The sequence below is a fragment of the Pezoporus wallicus genome, unplaced genomic scaffold (genome assembly GCF_028554395.1).
Source record: "Pezoporus wallicus isolate ANWC-B61680 ecotype Strahan unplaced genomic scaffold, APGP_CSIRO_Pwel_v1 contig_6472, whole genome shotgun sequence".
Classification (NCBI taxonomy): domain Eukaryota; kingdom Metazoa; phylum Chordata; class Aves; order Psittaciformes; family Psittacidae; genus Pezoporus; species Pezoporus wallicus.
The window spans coordinates 123,852-146,445 of record NW_026641049.1 but is presented as its reverse complement, the minus strand read 5'-3'; the positions used below and the strand labels follow the sequence as shown (position 1 = coordinate 146,445).

The 22,594-nt window shown below is 42.0% G+C and overlaps 1 protein-coding gene across 1 annotated transcript in view; it reads right to left on the bottom strand.

Annotated features, from left to right (window-relative positions):
* Nucleotides 1-15,273, bottom strand: part of FAM171B (family with sequence similarity 171 member B) — a 34,345-nt gene extending 19,072 nt beyond the window's left edge. Inside the window, exon 1 of the mRNA XM_057421920.1 lies at nt 14,997-15,273. Coding sequence (XP_057277903.1) covers nt 14,997-15,165 — 169 coding nt within the window. The 5' untranslated portion in view covers nt 15,166-15,273. The remainder of the gene's footprint in view (nt 1-14,996) is intronic.
* Nucleotides 15,274-22,594: the final 7,321 nt, after the last annotated feature.

The window sequence follows — 22,594 nt, the reverse complement described above, 5'->3', positions numbered from 1 at the left end:
AAATAAACATTACCTAATGTTGAAGCTATCTACCTCTGTCACACACTTTTACAGACACAGACTGCAGCACTACCTTCAGTTCATAGAATCATAGAATTGTTAGGGTTGGAAAGGACCTTAAGGTAATCTAGCTCCAACCCCCCTTCTGTGGGAAGGGATGCCTCTCACCAAACCATGTCACCCAAGGCTCTGTATAAAAAAAATAATTACCACACTTCACAAACATGCAAATTTTTTACTGCTTATGATTATATTATTGGATTTGAATCATTTTATTATCTGGGCAGCCTTAGCCTTCAAAATCTGTACTATACCACAGGTAAATTAACATTTCAGCTTTTTCTATTTTAAGATCTGTTGTATGCAGGAGTGGACTGATTTAATGAGTTATTTAAGTAAATAAATAAAAACAACAAACATAACAGCCCTCTTCTACAGCTGAGTAATACCATTGTAGTTGGTTACACTTCCAAAGCAAGATCTCAGACCAGATGCAGAAAAAAGTAAGTAAGCATAGTATTCATTCCACAAATGCTGACACAAGCCAAATACTGATGAAATTAATGATCTGCAAAATCAACAAAATAACACAGATCATTATAGGCTGTACCCTTCAAGATTACTACTGCACAATCAATAAACACCCTCCTGGAATGATCATGCTTCCAAGAACTATGCAAGAATGTCACCAGGCTAATCCATAAAGCTGCTTAACAACTCACTTATCCAATGGCAATATACCCCTGAACACTTCCAAGTGCACCTAGTAAGACATATAAAATAGACAGAAATCAAGCACTACCCTTCAAACACTTTTCCAGACTACCTAAGAGCTATGAAATTTGAACATGAAATCAGCTATGACATTTAGATGGGACTTTTTTGCCCGTATCTATTTATCGCTGTGTGCTACACATGTCACTAAAAAACATCCACTAGAGTATTTTCAAGTGCATATCATGTACTGCTGTAAGGTACTCATTGGGTAACTAGTTTCATGGTGGTTTTTCACTATTAAATGCCTCCTTTGTTCAACTCACATATTAAAATTGGAATGTTTCACCACTCAAGGCAAAACATGAGAACTCACAAGATACAACAAACCAGAATTTTCAGTACAGAACTGTGTTTCATATCTTGCTGTACGTGTCTATTGGCATAAATAATAAGAAATTTCAACTAAATTCAGAACTGACACCTGCTAGTGAAGCTCTGACAACTACTATTACAATTACCATAACAACTTTGCCTTTTTATTTCCTGCTATTTTGTTGCATCAGCCAGCCTGGTTCTCAAAACTCTGGTTACCATGGAAAATGGAAGCTAAGAAATTCACCTTCCTGTGGCAAGGGACATATGAAGCAGATAAAATTAAATGCCGCAATCTGCAGCTTATTTAGGATTTATTTATTTTAAATATCATCTTCTGTAATCATATCAGAGATAAAATATTAATAGCACAAGACCAAAAATAAGTAAAACTCACATATCAATTAAAGATGAATTTGCAAGTGAAAGAGATTTAAATAAGCAAGTATATATCAGTAACAGAGCTCCTGAAGCCTATAAAATAGAACACCTTTGCTCAGGCATTTGCTCAGGCATTTCAGAGGCCATTATAAGTTATCTCAGCTTTCTCACTGTCTAATAATAAACCTGTAATGCTGCTCTTTCATTATTTCTTTTAATGACTGCCTGTATTTTTTTAAATGACTGATGCATTCTACCTTGCATCAGTACTGAGAGAATCAAAAAGTGAGTATTAAAATTTCACACTTCGTTACAGAATACCAGGAAAAAATAGAGAAGGGAAATATTAGTATCTGCATAATATTCTACTTTAAATATGCTACCTGAAATACACTGCATTATATACCCTTAAGACCTATTAGGGGATAAGCAAACAACATGCATTTCCCACTTACCACCTTCACAATCAAAACTTCATTATGTAAACAGAAAACAAATGAAAAAAAAATCATTCAGCATCATCTCCTTGACAAATGAGACCATTTCTCACAGGGAATTTCTTCTGTTTCTTACAGAGAAGTTCTAATGATTTGTCAAATTTACCCTTTAATGGTCACTATATTTGGATAGCGGAAGAACATTCCAGTAACCCTGTAGCATAAATTTTTTTTTTTTTTTAATTTATTTTTTAACCTAATGGGATCGGTACAGGATTTGTCTCATGTAATTCTTAGTGGTGGAATTAGCTGAAAAATATCTCTGCAAGTTCAAACATCCCCTTAATTTGGAAGAGTGGACAAAAAAAACCCACAGGAAAACAAAGCAGTACCCTCTTCAAGTATGACATTCAATGACCTGAAGATTTTAACCTTAAGACAGATTTGCCTGTATAACCCCACAGTGGCATAATACAACCTACAAACTAGTAACTCAAATGTCAGTGCATGTTACTCACCATTAACAAAGGAAAACTACTGCTGCATTCAGTCACATTATTCAGTAACATGCTCATCACTATGCTGAAAATACTCTCCCCCAAAAGCTGCAAAATCTCATACTGATGCGCGGATTGACTCCACAACTCGTTAAAGTTGTAAAGTAGGTATGCTTTTTATTCAGCGCTGAGACACACGGGGATAATTCCTCAAAGTCATGCGTACCTCAGTGTTGTTTCCCTCTACATTTATTCTCTAAAGTTATACATATTCATAAGGTTGCACAACACGCCTATACATATTCATGTCCTATCCCCGCTTCGTATTATAATGAGCCAGAAGGTCCTCTGCGCCTGCGCAGTGCCCCCTCTGGTCATGGGCAGGGGTCTCAAGATGAAGTAAATGAGTCTTCCTCCTCTGGGTAGGGGTCTTCAAGATGAAGTAAATGTCTTCCTCTTCTTGCACTTTTCACCTTTTTTAGTCTTTACGTGTGGCCTTAGAGTTTGGTCAGTGTCCCAGCTGTAAATCCTCTACTTCTCCCCTTTATCAGTAGAGTTTGATCAGTGTCCCAGCCGTAAATCCTCTGCTTCTCCCCTTTATCAGTAGATTCAGGTGTCTGCTTATTAACAGGACCGGAGGTCTCTGTTCTGCTTAGCAGGCATTTACAACAGATAGTCCTTTTGTTTAAAAAAATTCCTCTAACCCCCTTGTACAATCCCCCGTACAACCCCCTTGTACAACCCCCCTGTACTACCCCCCTGTACAATGGTCAACCCTCTGTATCAATACTACTGATTAAAGATATTTGCAGTGTTTATCTTTTCACTTATGCAAAAAGGCCCTCTAAACCCTTGGAAGAATGCCAGTGTGTAAAAACAAACATGGAGAAAATACAGTTGAAAGGTTGCAGGTCAGCATGTCTTAACTGTAGTCCTGTACATGTGGGATGGGGATTTTTTAATGCACTAGTTAGGAAATACATACTGCAGCAACAAAACAAGAGCAACCTACAACCTAGTATCTCTTTCATACATAATTTTTTATTGAGTTTCATGAGGTGAACAATCAAAAATCACAAACTAACAATAAATGACATTAGTTTTCAGAAAAATGATGATTAAAATCACTGTAGAGCCCTACTAATTTTAACTAAGTAAAATTTCACAGATGCCATAAACAAAGTTTTAAAAAAGAGAGGGGAATGATAGATTCTCTTGCCCCACTCTGCACCAAAACTATGCACACAAATGTTTTGCTAGGTCTCTATCCCTGTCAATTTAATTAGAGGATTTTCTCAACATCCATGGTCCGTAATCCAAAGAAAATCTTTCCTTCAGCCCAATGAGAGCAAGTTTTCTCTCTTGTTCTCACAGGCAACGAAACAAGCTCCTGTGATATTTATCACAAGGCATAATTTATATTATTAATAGCTTCTATTGTTCCAAACACATGCTCTACTGATGTCCTGCATTTACGCAACATAAAACTACCAATTTCTCCTGTTCAGTCACTTAATGAAAGTCTTCAAAACAAAGGAAAACTATTATCCACAATGACCTGAAAAAGTGTTTTATAATTCCACTAGTGTCTATAATAGTTGGAGGGGTCAAGCATCTCCTTATTCATTCCAGCAAAGTAGCCTATACTTTGAAATATTTTGACATCATTGAACTTCTTCCTACTCCAGCTTACATTAGCACAGACAAATTATCAACCAGATTTGCTATCTCATAGAAAATAACTTACATGAGAATGTTCCAGTTTCATTTGAAAAGCTTTCCCATAAAGGTTATTATTAATAAGTCATAATAAATAATTTGGTTTCTTCCCAAATTTCAGAACCGAAAGTCCATGCTACGCACTAGTATTGATTTCAACAGGCTGAGCCAAATGCATACATCGTATATATAAAACAACCCCTTATCTGCAGCAGAGAATATAATTCCACTTTCTTCTAATTTACATGCATTAGAGGAGAACAGTCCACCCAAAATGAAATGCAGATGTTTCAAGAGAAACAGTAGCAGCTGACAGACTAGTCACATACAAGCACAAAGTCAGTCATTTGAGGAGGGGACAAAATGTCTGTGGATGATAATGAGCTGAGGATGCAATCAATATGCAGAGATACGAGCCAACAAGAACCTTGTGAAATTCAACAGGGACAAATACAAAATGATGCATCTGACCCCTTCCAGCAATACCTGCAGGAGACTGAGCGACAGTGTAGTAGATCTGCTGAAAACTCAAGGGAGTCCTGGTGAGCAAAAAGCTAAACATGCCAGGAGTGCACCTCAGAAGAGATGAAGGCAAACAGCACACTGCAGAGGTACCAAAAGAAGCACAACAAATAGAGCAAGACAAGTAACCCCTTCTATTTAGCACTTGCTTGACTACATCTGGAACTGCATTCAATTTCGGACCCACAGAAGAAGTCAGCCTTGTTAAACCTCACAAAGGAAAGACTTCAGGGGACCTAAACAACAGCCTTCTAATACCCATGAATTTAGCCAGAAGACAGAGCCAAGTTCTCTGTCAAGACGCGTAGCAGGATAACAAAAGGCAACAGTCAAAAATTGCAGGGATCTGACCGGACATGAGAAGATTTTTTTTCTTTCTCAGGGTAAACAATCATTGGAACAGGTTGCTATCCTGGTTTTCACTGGGATTCAGTTAATTTTCTTTCTAGTAGCTGGTACAGTACTGTGTTTTGGCTTTAGTCTGGGAATAATGCTGATAACACATCAATGTTTCAGTTGTTGCTCAGTACTGCATACCTTGGTCAAGGTCTTTAATTTTCTCGTGCTCTGCCATTAGAAGGGACACAAGAAGTCAGGAGGGAGCACAGACAGGACACCTGACCCTAACTACTCAAAGGGGTATTCCATACCACCACACATCATGCCCAGTATATAAACTGCGGGGAGTTACCCAGAAGGGACCAATCGCTGCTTTGGTTTGGCTGGGTCCCAGCAGGTAGTGAGCAATTGTACTGTGCATCACTTAGGGTTTACTGTTTTTTTTGCCTTTCCTCTTTTAGTTTTACATTTTCTCCCCTTGTTATTTCCCTTATCATTATTATTGGTAGTAGTATTATACTATACTTTAGTTATTAAACTGTCTTAATCTCAACCTGTAGGGTTTACATTCTTCCAATTCTCCTCCCCATACCATCTGGAGGTGGGAAGGGGGAGGATGAGCAAGCAGCTGAGTGCTACTGAGCTACAGCTGTCCAGAGAGATTCTCCATTCTTGGAAGCTTTCATGGCCTGACATGAAACAAATCCCACGTGTGAATTCAGTGTCAACCATGCTTAAAGCATAGAGCACTCCTTATATCCCCTCCAGCCTAAATAATCTCCACAATTCCAGATGCTCACAGTTACTTTAAAATCACAGAAAACACTGAAAGAAAAATCCATACAGAATAAACATCATCTTCACTTGACTGCAGCTTATTTCAGATGCTAATTTTATTACACTTAGCAAATCTGGCTCGATATTTTAGCAGGAGTACAGCATCCTACCAATTTGGGGCTCACAACCTGATGTAAATTCTATATTCTATTACTGAAATGGGATGAAAAGATATACTTTATCTTGCATGGCCTTACTTGGTAACATTTGCAGTCAATGAAAACAGAAATACTGATAATTCTGAAAGTAAAATCAGTTTGACTAATGAAAGGATCAGTCACACCTGCAACTGAAGTAACCTGCAACATGAAACCTGAAAACTACATGGATGCTCTAGTGGGAAAGATCAATTGTTGAATACAGGTAAAAGATTAACAAGAAATAAAGACACAAAAGGATGTAAACCAAAAGAAAACATTTCAGGAGAAGCAAACAAAGACCACCTAAAAACTAAAAAAAAAAAAAAACCAAACAAAAAAAAAAAACCAAAACCTCACCCCTAATTCACCTTTTTCCTCCAAAAATAAAATGCCTCATAATGGGTCACTGATGGCTATAACGGAATTGTGTTCAGTAAAGGCACTCAGGCAAACAGTTGTACAGGCTAAAGAACTCATTAATCGAACAACACTCTACAGACCTTGGAGTGCTTTTGGGGTGCAGTGGTCATGTCAATAACGCACTTCCAAGAGAGTATGCTGGACACATATTGAAGCAGTTCCCAGAATCTCTGTATTTTGCTGCTTCATGACCTCCTAATGCACATGGCTCAGTATGTGCTTTGCACTCATACCTGTAACCACTGCATCATATTCAGCACAAAACCCCCCCTCCCTCCCACAGCTATTTGCAGGTTAACCTGCTATAGCTACCAGCAGTTCACATAAGATCCACACCAAAACTACCAAATTTTTCAAAATTATACAAGGAACATCAGAAGGTAGAGGGATAAGATCTTTTCCCCCCCCCCTCTCTCTAACCCACCAAAAGTAACAATTTATTTCCATGTAATCTCAATGACATGCCACCTCTTGCCTCTTTCACTGGTAGAACTGCACTATCTTAGGTACCATCAACAGTAAATGCAGAATGCTGAAGCAAGAAGGGTAATGTGGAAAGTCCAGCAGTACAAACTGACCTCAATCCATTTCCTTCAACTGTCTCATTTCCAATTTGTAAAGGATAAGAACTTGAAGTCTGATTTAGGTCTTTCAATCAGTGGAGACTGTTTTTGAACACACACAATGAAGCATAATCACAGCTTCGAGGAAGAAGGACAAGAATTCAAGGGGGAAGAAAATAAGGCAAATGAGACAGGAAAGAACATCACTCCCCAGCCCTGTCAATGCCAGCAGGTCACACAGGATAATCCCAGAAGCTACATCAGACAGGAGCACACATATGCTGCCCCAACAACTCCTGTGCAAAGATCCTTTTGTCTGTGCATGCTTTACCCCAAAGCTCATCAGGTGGAAGCATGAATCCTGTCAAGTTCCCATGCTACCTGTATTCTTCTCCCCTCAATTGCAGGGCTCCTTAAAAGAGCTTTAAATGAGACTGAGCAACATCGTCTAATGCAAGGTGTCCCTGCCCATGGCAGGGGGCTGGAACGAGATGATCTTAAGGTCCTTTCTAACCCTAACTATTCTGATTCTATGAAAACCAAGCAAGCCTGGTGATAAGCCTGGGAGCAACACACCAGTGTTTGAGGGATGGTGTCGGGAGGTTCTTCAGGGAGAAAACTAAAAACACCAAAGCCCAACTATAACTTAATCTGGCTATTGCTGTAAAAGATAATAAAAAAGTTCCTTACTACCTGAAAGGAGGTTGTAGTGAGACAGGTGTTTGTTTCTTCTCCCAGCAAGCAATGCGACAAGACAAAATGGCCTCAAGTTGTGCCAGGGGAGGTTTAGACTTGATATTAGGAAAAATTCCTTCACCAAAAGGATTGTCAAGCACTAGAAAAGGCTACGCAGAGAACCGGTGGAAGCACCATCCCTGGACGTATTTAAAAGTTGTGTAGATGAGGCATTTAAGGGACATGGTTTAGTGGTGGACTTGGCAATGTTAGGTTAATGTTTGAACTCTATGATCTTAAAGTTTTTTCCACCTCAACAATTCTATGTACCTTAAACTGCAGACCTGTCAGTATTCTGTTTACAAGAATGCATAATATGTTTACAATCAGAGGGCAAGCAGAATTATTTGGAAGGTTATGGCTGCTGGTCCAACAGGAGAAGGAGATTTTTCTTCACGTCATCTACAGAGAGCTGATAATTGCTCACAAAACTCACAGCATGCAATAGTGTTTTACTTGACAAAACTGCTGGTGCCGTATGATAGTTTTGTGTTCTGCCTAAGAAGCCATGTTTAAGGTAACCAGTGCTTTTGGAGTGTCCTCCACACATACTGGACCATGCCTGTTGATGTTTATCTCCTAGTGACAAGAACCTGCTCACACTACAGTACATGTGTGCTCTCTCATATGGGAGATCTAAGCATTATCCCTTTCTGATCTATGTCCCTCCCAGAATAAGAGCAATACATTCACCAGAGGTTACTCTCTGTACAGAATGTCTCTTCAGCGTATGTGAACAGATGTGATGGGACTGTACGAGCATATGTTCTGTCTATGCTACAGCATCAGCCATGGTTTGGAAGACCTGCCCTTTCACAGGGACCCAGCTGTTCTGCTGGATGGATCTGGAGTGCCTATTCCAACTGAAAATAAGAGCTTGAGTGACATATCCCCTACAAGCTAGACAAATGGAAAGAGGGCACTCCTGAAGTTTAATTCATTCTCTTGAGCTTCCTAACCTTAAGTTCCCTAGCACAGGGTGTTTCATCAAATACGCTTTCATATTGCTGCTTGTAAAGCTGTGCATACTCACATCCTCCCCTCATCATGTGCTAGCATGAAAATTGCTTTCAAACTTCATGCTTTCTCTACAACTAGTGCCAGAAAAACACAAAGCTAGAAATACAATACCTGCTTTTCAGCCTGCTGAATGCAACTTCTTGTAGACTTGCATGGAAAAATGACAGTTTAGGAGCACACATGAGGTGTGCTGAACCACCTCTGGCAAGATAGGTAGAAGGAGCTGTATCTGGTAGTTTCATTCTACTGAACACAGAAGCATTATTCAAGAGTACACTAACCCCTATGATGCAATGGAGATTCTGGGTCGTGGGATCTGGGTGCTCCTACAGCACACCAGATTGCAAATCTATGAATTAGGAATTCGATGAAGTACCAAGACTAATAAAGAGGACTCATCTGCTCACATTGTGCCTCAAAGCCCCATTCATTACAAAAGAGTATAACAAATATAGAAATATGCAACTTTCAAGACAACAAAGTAACCTGCCCTATTTTTCTAAGTTTGACAAAAATTGGGTTTATTTCAAGTAAGCTTTCCTCTCAGATCTTTGCCTCCGTCTTCAAAGATTTCACCTACTGAGCTAGTTCACAGAGAAAGCATGCTACAGATCCCCAGGAGCCCAGACAGCAGTTGCATTCCAAATTCTGAAACGGCCTTTTTCTTAGCCTGACAGCAACTCTGTGAATGTTTTTACATATCAACTGGCTTTTGATGATATTCTGCCAACAGACTGACAAGAAGTAATGAAACTGACAAAACAAATAAAAACTGCAAAAAAATACCACCTTGCATTAGGTAGCTTCCTCTCATTACTGATTACTCTTATTTCCTGCCACTTCACACTGCATAACTGTGTCCCATTTCTGTGAAAGCTAAATCACATTTCTGCCTTTGTCTCTCTCATTTTTTTCTAATGAAAGCTACTATTAAGTTTATTGAAATCAAGTTTTCTGAAGTACAGAGCATGATGCTGTATATTACAAGCTCCCACGAAGCTTTGAACACAGAAGAGTTGCCTACCTCTTCAGAATTTCTCAGTGCCTTTTTGTTTATATTGATTCTCTTTCTCAAAAATAAAAAAGTATGTGTTTTTTCATTTGTGATCTACCATGGAAAACCCCAAACTCCTTTTTTCCTTGTGTTAGCAACTGAGTGACCTAAATCATGGAACATGTGGACTAATAAATGAAATTATCTGTGACTATTTTGTTTTCATTATTCACTTCTGTATCAAACTTCAGATGCTTTATCACCAGTGTCCTAATGCCTATCCTGATACTCCAATGTACTATTAAGCCTTAGATCAGCACAGAAAGCTAAGTCACTTAAGAACATCACCTCCAATAAATCAGGACTAGTCTAAGTCTTACATTCTTTCTCTACTTTCTCACCTAACTGAGAAACCATTCTCACAAATCCCATAGGCTGAGAATGCTGAGAAAACTGAACAGCAAATCAAAGGACATTCTCTGAGCTTATTCCCACAGCTGGAGATAGTCGCATTAAACCTTTTTGCTGGGGTGCACATGTAACGCTTTTGGAGTTCTATTTCATAATTAAAGAATTATTTTTTACCATATCAAAAGCCAGGTTTGCAAAATTTAATTAAGGTTCTTCATATAAGAAACAACATCGATTCCTAACAAAAGTTTACATCTGATGTATCAAATCAGAAGTTTTACTTTAAAGACTGCAATCCATCTCTTCCATGTCCAAATAGAAAAAAATTACTACAATTTAACCCATTAGCTTTGACAACCTAAAAATAGATCTTTTCCCTGACCAGGTTATATTCCAATACCTATTGGATATGAAGGTTGTGTTGCCAGCTGTATAAAGCAATTAACCCCAGTGCTGCTCAGAAGCCCCTAGTTAGACAGCCCTTACTTCTTAAACAGGAACTGTATTCTATGTAATCAGTCACCCATGAAAACTACTGAATTTCCTTCTTTATAGGAATGCTACAGAATCTCCTATATGGCTTTTAACTCCTCACTAATTTTCTTGACATTTGTATCTGACTGCTACAGAATCTCCAGAACAGAACTGGATTTACTGCTGCTGTACTAATCCCCTGCCCAGTGACTACTATAGAGACACTAAACTGTAGAAGTTGTTCCACCAAGTAACAAACAAGCCAGTCACACAGCACCATTTTTAACTGCATCATTATGTGTTATTGCTCAAATTCAAAAGCAGAACAAGGTATCAAAACCAAATACTCATCTAAATACGTAAGTGCCACCTACGTACCAATATACATACCATTAGGAAAAATATTTCACAACTAGAAACATTGAAAACAAAGATGAGAAAAACAATAAGTCACACAGAGATGCATCAGAGAAATATTTCTCTTCCAGTATCTCATAAAAAGGAAGCAGGAGAAAGGTATCTCCTCCTTGAATGATCAGGAAGAATAAGACAATGTACAAGACTTTAAAACAAGCTTAATTAGAAATCTCTTATCTAGAACACTGCTTTGCATTAGATAGCAACTTATCAACACATGCAAGCAAGTTATATTGGGAAATGGGCACAGAATCAAATTCCACAGGTAGTATCCAGGCAGTGATTTTGTTCCAACATGAGTAATCTCTTATTCTCTTTTGGGTTTGCCAACAATCACATATTTCTCATTTGTCTCAACAAACAGAACTGTATAAATATGCACAGTGATTGCCATTCTCTCCTCTCCTTTGTTCAGCACCATTCCTAGATGTTAGCACTTATTTAATTTCACCTGACAAAAATCAAGCTAATCTTTGCATTCTATGCAAAGCCACCTGCCTAGAATAAAATAAAATAGTGGCAAAATATTTTTTTTTCCTGAATTCTGGAATGTGAAGCAGATTCTGAATGGTATATAACAAATATGATGGCAAGTCACTCTATGATAATACAATGGTGTATGTTGTCCTATGTGCTGTCTATACGTAACGTGACAGCTTCTATTTACAGAACTGCTGTTTTTTCCAGAAGAATCTTGCTCATTCAGTGTACGTGAGATCTGCCATGAAGCTGATGCAGTGAAGTATCACTCGATTCGTGGTCTCCATGCTGTTTATTGCACAGTATCTGCATTATAAGGAGAATAACAATGCATCACATCCAGAATATCTTCAAGGTTTTTAAGCATTAAAGAACACAACATATCTCCCATAAAGATAAGCAAAAGGGAATAAGGGAAACAAAGCCAACTTTGCCTGGATCAAAGCCAGGGCTGTATTTACTGAATTCTGTGCTCAAGCCCGCTGACTTGAGTGCTGAGTAGTCAAAGCTCCTGGGGACTATTCTTTAATCACTTCTGCACACCAGAGCGCAGACTTCTAAACTGCCACACAGAAAATGCGAAAACTCACTATGAATTTAACAGAGAACCAAGACAGGTTCTCCACTTCAGCAGTCACTCTAGCCACAGACCCATCCTTCTCTCCCCAAATATTTTTTCCTAAAATTTGGAAGAACAGTTACATCTGTTAGATAACATGAGTCAGAGTAACTCCATAAACTGTGACACAAGGCACATCTCTGCCTTGCCTTTAGAATTTACTTACTTCTTTTGGCAGTGGTAAGTTTGTTGTTGTTTTTAAGGAAGAAGAAACAAGAGATGAACAAAACCAATTCCTATTCAGTCATGATGTGCAACTATCTTCTCTCATTGCTGCATTTACACGGCAGCAGTAGAATCCGCACTCCCAAATCTTTGCATCCAGCTGTGCTGACTTTAGCATTTCTTCTCAGACAGCATAATAGTAACACTAACCAAAGTCTGTTAATCCAGGAGGGAACTGATCTGTAAAACTGTGTAATTAGGCTGAACAGAACAGGCACATCCATACAGGAATGTCCTATGACAAAAGGTTGTTAACTCCAGCCTTAGCTCTGCACCTTCCCTATTTTAGGTGGATAAAGCTTCTTCACTCCAGCAACACTGGGGTCACAAACACACGTCATAAATCCAAAATCAGCCAAAACTTCCTCTTACTTCCAGAAGCTACTGCTAGCCTGGCAGTTCCCAGCACAGGACCTGCAGCTGTTTCAGGAGTGGCCTCTTCAGAGCATTCCCCTTAGGGATTACTCTGCTACCAGTCTTCTGCTGGAAAGGCAACAGCAATTTATCCTGCCTACCTTTCAGCTGTAAACCATCAAAAGATAATTTAATGGAAAAAAGACATTTAGTATCTCAAAAATACATCTCTGCAGCCAGGTTCTTCCTTTTTAAAATTTCAGAAATGTTCATCTAGCAAAAAATTACTTACACGCCTTACTGAAAGGAAATACCATACAAAACCCAAAGGTGCTTAGCAGCTTCTTCAGAATAATGAAAGTTTTGTAGCAGAGATAAGCTTGCCTTTTTAAAAGATTAATCACTACTGGCTATTACAAATTCTTTATTAAAGAAATTAATCAAGATCATTTAGAAAGCTAACCAAAAAGTGAAATAAAGCTTTAACTTGTATTTAAACATAACACAAACAAATGCTGAGCATACATTTAAATTATAATTTTAAACATTCATAAATTGGGACTGATCATGAAAGCTGCATACTATAAAACACTTCCAGGACTCCAGTACCTCAAAACCTATGAAGCAAAAAAAGCAAATAAAAGAAAGCAACAGCAATGAGGCACATGGGCCTGCAGCAGCAACAGCAGCAAACCAATAGCATCAGCATCAAACTGGTACCAACAAAGATTTTAGCCAGGGCTGAAGGCAATAAGGTATTAGAGCTTCTTGAAAATAAAGCAGTATGTGAAACCAAAGAGGATCATCAAATTACAAAAACTGTCCCTTTTGGGAAGGCACTCAATTTTTAACCAGCAAAATGTTCACTGCCCAAGCTAGAAATGCTGCCAGATGCTGGGGTTTGCTGCTGGGTGATTCATCGTATATTCTGCTACAAGCACGGTTAGAAACAGAATAATGAAAATAATTAAAATAATGAAAAATCGTCAGTTCAAGAGAAAAAACAAGAACCAAGCTGTCCATCAAATACCCTCCTTTAAAGTCCTATAGTTCAAGCATTTGAAAAAAAAAACATAAAACCAAAACAAACAAACAAAAAAACCAACTAGAAACCCAAATCCACACAAGAAAGAAACCAAAGGGCAAATATCAAGGCATTTTAAGAATGTGTTGATATTCTACCAAATCTAGTTTATAGCTCTACATCAAAACATAACTCAAGACCTTTGCTTATATTTCCTAATAAACATACATACTTTGGCAGCCTTGTAAATTTGCTTCAATTCAGCAAAATACTAACCATATGCCTAAAACTAAAAACAATTTTTACTTCCCTGAATTCAACTGGAAATAGAAACATGCATATATATCATTAAAAAGAAACATACGCTCTAGTGATGTGCCCAGCACCTCAGTGATGAAGGGTCTTAAATAATTCATGATTGAAACCACTTTGAAATTCTTTGGTGAAAGGCAGCATGTCAAGAAAAATATTAGGCTTTTATCCTATTTTGAGCCAGTAACACTTCAAAATGCACACGTATTTTTTAAACCAGATGACAGAAAACCTTATCACTTGACCCAGTTCTACAAGGGGTTTGACTGTAACACCAAGGCCTAAAGCTGAAATAAGCGCATTATTTTCATACTCTCAGCTGTTGAAAGAACATCGTATTTCCTCATTCTGCAGGGGAGACACAAAAACTACTGAGCTCAGCAGCCCCATCTCTCCTTTGATAAGCTTATGACACTTGCCAATGTTACCAGCTAGGTTTCATTTATTTTTATATCGATATAAATAGATATATAGAAATGCATGTGTGTAATATTTTTGTACTTTATATATATATATATATACACACACACACATCTCTCGCTCTGGTGACTCCTGCCAGCAATCGAGAATGGGTAGAGCCCTCCTTCCCCGGAGCCCTTCTGTCTGGCACTTGAGTATCTCCAGAGCTAGGGCACAAACACGACTACTGGTGACATGCTACGGCAGCTGCATACAGATCTTGCGATATTAAAGATGGATCCTGCTCTCCCCGCAGAAGCAGCCTCCACGGCTTCGCTACCTGCTTCATTAAAAACAAAGCTCGGCCCTCGCACGGCAGCGCAACGCCTGGAATGCACAGACTGGCACCCGATCGAAGCAACACGCCCCTCAGCAACTCGGCAGGAGCTGCGAGGGGGGACGCCGGCCCCGGGAGAAGAGGATCGCAGCGGGGCGGTCCTGGCCAGAAGCAATCTCCACAAGGTAGGCAGGAAACAGAGGTATCCGCCCGGCAGTGGGAACGACGGGGGCGGGGGCGGAGATCGGTACCTGAGGCCGCCGCGGCGGCAGGGTCCCCCATCGGCAGCGCCGCCAGCTGCTGCAGCGGGTGGGTGGCTTCGCCACCGTCGACGAGAGGCGGCCGCCCCAACAGCAGCAGCAGGGTCGCGGCCGCCAGCCCCAGGAGCAGGGAGGAGAGGCGCCTGCAGGTCCCCAGCATGGCGAGCAGCCCGAGGGCAGTGGAGGCATATTGCGGGCAAGGACGCTGAGGGGAAGCCGGGACCAGCAGCGGCTCCGGCAGCGGCGCGACAGGAGCTGCAAGGGACCCTCCCCGCGCACGCGCGCGGCAACAGTCGGCACAGCAGGCGCCGGCCCGCCCCGGCTCCCGGATGTGGGGGAGGCGGGGCCTGAGTGGCAGGAGGGGCCGTGGTGTTGCTGAGGCGCGGGTCTGGAAAGGGCGGTGGGAAAGGGGTGGGGTGGTTCGTTTTCTGTAGCAACGAGCGAGAGCCGCAGTAAGGGGAGGGACAGCTGCCGGTTGCAGCCCGGCCTTGAAGCGCTGCGGAGGCCGAGGAGGTGCGGGCTGACTGCTTTCTTGAGGAGCCTCGCCGTTCGTACCTGCTGATGGCGGTTGAGGCCTCCTGCCGGGCAGAGAAGAAGGAGAACCGGGTTGTGGCCTTCGGATAGGTTACCAAGGGAAGGAAACCGCGCCGCGATCGCGACCATTCAGCCCTCCGAGCTGGGAGCACATTAGTTTTGTTGTTTGTTGAAAGAGTGTTAAACCGCCTTACGCAACCCCAGTGCAGCACGTAGTGTATACCGGGTGGGTGCATATGGTGGCTTGGTGTCGCTGGAAAAGCACTTTCACTCAGGCACTGGCATAGCTGTATTTTAGTGTCTCCTAAAGCTTTGATTCCATACACTGGCATATCTTTGCCCTATCTACATGTTTTTTCTCATTAACAGCCCTAATAGCAAACAATCCACATTTTTTAGATTTAAGGATACATATAAACGTAGGTAAAATTGGAGTGCGCTTGCGGACGCAACCTAGGGATCATGGAAAAACTGCTCAACTTGTTGACAGCAGGTAAGACTGCTGCACCTCACTAAAGACGGAACAGCTAGGTAAATCCAGCTTACCCACAGAATGAAACTGCGTGCATATTTCAGGGCTAAACGTGTGCCAGCACCACCTCACAATGAATTTCATGCTAGTGTTGATGAGTGAGCCCATGCAATGATTTCAGTGAGCCAAACCCTCACTGTAGGGACATTCCAGAACTGGATAACACTACATTTTCAGTGTATGAGTAGTGTATATAAACTCCTTGGAAAAGTATAAAATCACTTGATTTGCCTTCTAATAAAATAAATATTAGCTATTAAAAATCTTTCTTTTAGACATAATGACATATCAGGCCAAATTTTTTTAGTTTTCAGATCCGATAAATTTCTTCAAATGTAGGGGGAAGACTATAAAGGAGTAGAAATTTTCCCACACTAAAAGGAAGAACTACCAGGTTACAGTCTGTATTTTCAACAGTTTTCTCATAAACTAAAGAGAACAGTACATTTTTTCTTACGATTTAAAGCCATTCTATAATGTAGTTAATTGCCATTAACAATGACTTCATATAGATTTGGGATTGGCATAGAAAATACAGTTCACTTTTACTGGAGTTGCTAACAGTCTGCTGGCACTTTTTGGAACTGCCAGAGAATGGACTGACTTCATCACTTGTGCATTATGAACCACCACTACCTGCAGCATAACACTAGTGGGAAATGGACACCCTCCTCAGCAGGTTATCTTCAGTACTTTCCTTTAGAATGGCATCACAGTCTCCCTTTTCTTCATCAGCACAAAAAAATAAAAGAAAAAACCCACCAAAACCCAAAACCACCCTAAGTAACCAAAGAGCACAAAGAACAGACAAATAAACCAATTATTTGTTTACTTGATATGGAACCCTCCTCCTGCATCTTACAGACAGATTCTGTTTTGATTAGAAAACATTAGTTCAGTGTCTGCCTCCCTCCTTCATGACACCCACCTTCTTCATTTAATCTCGTATCTGTGCACAGCAAAAAAGCTGCTTCCACACAGCCTCTGTTAGAGCTGAATTCATTTTGGAATCCCTACAACACTGCATCTTCTCAGGTGGAAGAAAGGGGTCTACAGAAAGCTAACTAATGCTTTGAGTAATTTGCTCCCTTTGTTCATGAATTTGTCTGATAAATCTGTATGTGGTAACAGGAGGTGTAGATACATACATAGAATCACAGAATGGTTTGGGTTGGAAAGGACCTTAAAGCTCATCTACTTCCAACACCCCTGCCACAGGCAGGGACACCTTCCTCTAGACCAGGTTTCTCCAAGCCCCATCCAACCTGGCCTTGAACACTGCCAGGGATAGGGCAGCCACAGCTTCTCTGGGCAACCTGTGTCAGTGTCTTGCCAGCTTCATGGTAAGGAATTTTTTCTTAATATCTAATCTAAATGTACCTTCTGTCAGCCTAAAGCTATTCCCCCTTGTCCTATCCCTGCATATTCTAAGTAAGTGCTTTAAAGAGAAGTCTTGGTGATGGGTACACCAGTGCTGAGCCTGCAGCCATGGGCAGACCTGAGCCCTATGTGGATTGTTTCTTGAGCAGCTGTTAAAGCCAGATGAGGGTTTCACAGTCTGTCTTCCCTAGTAACTGTAAGCGGCGAGGAGAAGCAGACAGGCCAACCCAATATGGGTGATAAGCAACTTCTCCTTTATTTGTGACGCAGTTCACACATACATAGGAGTGGTATTCAGCCACTCCTTCTTGGCATAACAGTATTGGTTAGCCCCCACAGCTTCCTCCACATTCTCCTCCCAGGTCCGGTCTCCAGCCACCTGTGGGGGCCACCCCCTGCCTTGCTTGCACAGTCCTCCAGAACTCTATGGTCCTGCTCTTAGAGTCATTCTGCAACAATTCCCCCCTTTTTCTTTGTGCAAGCAAGGCATTATGGGTTATTCTGTTCACCTGTTTTATCACACAACTATAAACAAGTCTAATAGCTACGATGATTAACCTAACAATGATACATAAGTGCAATACTTCAAACAACAGTTTTTGACTCAACCTGTAATGCCCCGTGAAGACAACCATCTAGTTATTCTTAGAATACTGCTCATTTACTATTGCTGGGTAAGCTGAGCCAGGGTTCTCAGCTGTGCGTGCATCGAATTAGCATAATCAGAGAGACTCATACAACACATTCCATCAAACTCTTCACATCCATGTCCCTGTTCCAACAACAAAAGCTTCTGCAGTGTTGCATGTCTTACAGAGTCAACATTAAAACAAATCAGGAATTGCCTTCGATGTAGAATTGTCTGCTTAGTTGAGCTGAAGCACTTACAGTGATTTGGCATATTATGATTGGATACATGTTTTGAAGACCCTTACTGACTAACATATAATTGGTTAAACACAGGTGTGAGAACTCAACCTTGAAAGCTTGCCAACAGTCCACAGTTCTCATTAACTTGGTGAATTCCAGCCTCTTATCTTGCTTGCTTAAGCTTCTTCAGGCCTCTCATGGCCTTGCTGTATCTTTCAGGACTATTCAAAGTTTATGTACCAATTATGCATTCCCCTGTGAGAACACTGTCTCCACATCTTCCCCCTTTTGTTTTATCCAGTAACAAGTCGCTACTACAGCAAGGCACACACAAATTTACATTAGCAGAGTAACTATTACAGGGTGCAGCAGCATGTTGAAGATGCTGATGGCAGTGAAGGACTAGCCAAAGAAATTTCTTACCAGTGGAATTCTCCCACCCTCTTAATTTGTTCCATCACCTGCTTTATAACACTACCATTGTATTAAAATTTTTCTAGCTTTTGCCTTAGCATTTTCTAGCAGCTACTGCAAATTTCCATACTCTAACATCTCTTTTACAAGTGACAAATCTATACAATACAAGGTGCAGTTTCTTATTAGCAACTAGCTAGTAAATACAGGTGGTTTTATACACAAAATCACAACCTCTAATAATAGCTACTTTACAAGCACACATATTCAGGATGTTACTTTTCAGTTGCCCCCAAGTGGTGTTTTGTAGTTATTTGTTCTTTCTCTTCCTCCATCTCATTCTGCTTGGGGTAATCACGGTCAACTCCTGTAGCTGAGGCATCAGGTTTATCCATTCGTCTGTCCAGCTCATGGGAAGGCTTGACAAACTTTGCAGGCAGTCACCATGGACCTGTAGGCAGGAGGACACAAATATACCCCCTCCCCCAGGTTATCAGTTCTTCAGTTCTTGATAAGTAGACAGGTTAGACAGGTTAAGTGCAGCATCATTACTCTCTCTCTCCCCCCCTTTTTTTTTTGTCCCTGCAAAAGCCATCATTACTCCCACTACAGTCCCAGGTACAGAACGTGGCACAAGGACCCTGTGGAGACTAACAGCAAACCAGCTCCGAGAAGCATCACTGCAGTGCGAGGTGGCAGGCTCAACCTTAGCGGGCTTCCCCGCAGAGGCTCTGCCTCCCCCACATCGTATGAGGCTTGGGCTTTTATACTGACCAAAATGCACACTCATTCCGACACAGGTGGCCAGCCTGTGCTGGAAGAAGTGGCCAGCAGTATCTACAGAGGTCTCCAAGGGTTGATAGAAACCTGGACATACTTATATTTACCAACTTCTAATACATGAGTATCACAGAGAAACTGTATGGGCTCTCCCTGTCAATTGCAAGAAAAAATCATATACAGCTCGAGTATAAGAGGATTTTAACGCATACGTGGTCACTGTTTGTCAGGCCTCCTTAACTATTTTGAGATCAAGAGCTTCCCACTCTTTAGCCCCCTGCTGTGTAGTAAACACAGGATATGCAAAGATGCCCATTGCAGAAAATTCCCCAGTAATGATCACATATTTGGTTATCCATTGTTACAACTGAGCGTCTCCAGGGCCAGTAAGTCGGAGCAGACCGACCCGGGAGACAAAGAGTCAGGGTCTGGAAGCAGAGGATATAAATCTGGCTCGGATTCAGGGGCTGATCCTGCGCCGAACTCGGGGTCTCCGTTGCTTGCAGCTGTGTCTTTCTTATCAGATGTATCTCGTTCGGTATGTAGCCATCTGCAGACCTGGCTCCTCCGTGACTGAGTTAAATTTTTTTTCACTCTAGGGCGTAGTGGGCTGGAGAGGCTCGCGGTTCCTTTAAATCTCCCGCTAGCGCATGATCCCTATTTTCTACTGCGTGCTTCAAAGTGGCGCCGCAATCGATCCGGCGCCGAGGCACTGCCCTCTTTCTTTCGGATTCCTCGGCATTTATCATACGTATCCCTTCTAATATACCTTCTCTGTCCTTTTCAAAGTCCCTACTTTCGGAACTGGGGTGGTGGGGGAGCAGGGGGTTACACCTCCTCCGCGGCACCTTCTGATGGCGGGGGAGAAAAGGAAGGGGGGGGGGGGGGGGGGGGGCGGTGGGAAACCCTGGCTCCCGCGAGCTGGGGAGAACGAGTTGTAATCTTCCCCCGGTTTCAACCGACCGGGGACGTCTGTTCCTAGTTTCTCCGTTGCTACCGCGGCAGTTTTCTTTTCTGCCTTGTATCTTTTTATACAGTTCATTACTTCCCTCCGTGGTTTACCGAGTTTCTTTGCCTTTTTATAATCATTAAGCACTGAGTCAAATAGTTCATCACCAAACTTTCGCCACTCACTCTCCTCAAATATTGTATTAGGATCTGCAAAAAAAATCTCTTAGCCTTCCCTAGCCACTAGACCTGCTAGCTGCTTTAGAGTCTCAGGCTCAATTCCCCGCTTTTATAAAAAGCACTGTAAAAAGTTCAGGGCTCAGTTCCCCGCTTTTATAAGAAGCACTGTAATAAGTCCAGGGCTACCTCTCGGCCCATTTTCATGGCCAGCCTTTTCCGGATCGTCTTCTTCTGGGTCGTCCTGTAACCTCGGTCTCCGGATCGGCCTCCCGAGGCAGCAGTGTCTGGTTCGCCCCAGCGGCGGATTCTTTCGGTTAGTCCAAGCACCCGGGTCCGTCACGCCACCGTAGCAGCATTGCCCGCGCTTCCCGGCCGCTGCCGCCGGCGTCGCTCACTCGCCGTTCCAGGTCCCCGTCGACCGGGGCCCTGTATCCCGGGTCCCCGCTAGTCGGGGCCCTGTATCCCGGGTCCCCGTCGACCGGGGCCCTGTATCCGGGTCCCCGTTAAACCGGGGCCCTGTATTCCGGGTCCCCGCTAGTCGGGGCCCTGTATCCCGGGTCCCCGCTAGTCGGGGCCCTGTAATCCGGGTCCCCGTCGACCAGGGCCCTGTAGTCCGCGTCCCTGTTCGGGCGCCATTTGTAAGCGGCGAGGAGAAGCAGACAGGCCAACCCAGTATGGGTGATAAGCAACTTCTACTTTATTTGTGACGCAGTTCACACATATATAGGAGTGGTATTCAGCCACTCCTTCTTGGCATAACAGTATTGGTTAGCCCCACACAGCTTCCTCCACATTCTCCTCCCAGGTCCGGTCTCCGGCCATCTGTGGGGGCCACCCCCTGCCTTGCTTGCACAGTCCTCCAGAACGCTATGGCCCTGCTCTTAGAGTCATTCTGCAACAAGTAACCATGTTAATTTCCAAATGTTCATAGACATGGGTAAATCAAGTTTATCCGGGGAGAAATAGTTGAACCAACTTGGCAGCTCCCTCATTTTAAACTAATGTTCTTGATACCAATATGCACAATAATTTATTTATAAAGTTCTGAAACAAATCTGTTAAATATGCAGTAAGAGTTTCATTGAAAATGGCTTCAAAAGGGGAATAATGTGTGGAAATTAATTGTTTGTACTGCATTTAGATAAATTACTGAGAAGTGATTAAAGCACACAGTAACACCCTGTCATGGTTTAAGCCCAGCCAGCAACCCAGAAACAACGTAGCAGCTTGCTCACTCCCCGCTCTTCCTCCCCTTGCTCCCAGGGGCACGGGGAGGAGAATTGGAAGAATGTAACTCCCACAGGTAGACATAAGAACAGCCCAGTAACTACCGTATTAACACACAACCACTACTGCTACCACCAATAATAATAATAAGGGAAATAACAAGGGAAGAGAATACAACCGCTCACCACCCGCCAACCAATACCCAGCGCAACCCGAGCAGTGACCTAGCCCTTCTGGGTAACTGCCCCCAGTTTATATACTGGGCATGATGTGCTGTGGTATGGAATACCTCTTTGGTCAGTTTGGGTCAGGTGTCCTGTCTCTGCTTCCTCCTGTCTTCCCCTCCTCCCTGGCAGAGCATGAGACTCACAAACTCCTTGGTCAGAGTAAACATTACTGAGCAGCAACTGAAAACATCAGTGTTAACAGCACTGTTTCCAGGCTGAAAGTCAAAAACACAGCACTGCACCATCTACTAAGAAGGAGAAAAATGACTGCTACTGCTGAACCCAGGACACACCCATTTCAGAAAAAAAAAAAATCATAATCAGTATTATATTTTCTTAACAAAATTTTCTGTGAAAAGGAATGAAAGCTCGTAAGTTACTTATATCAACTACCCAAGTATTTACTTGAGGAAGTATGTCCAGCAGTAACTCCTGCAGTCTTTAAAGGGTGCTCACTCTTCGAACAAATTACAAACAGCAGCAGCCACTGAGATACA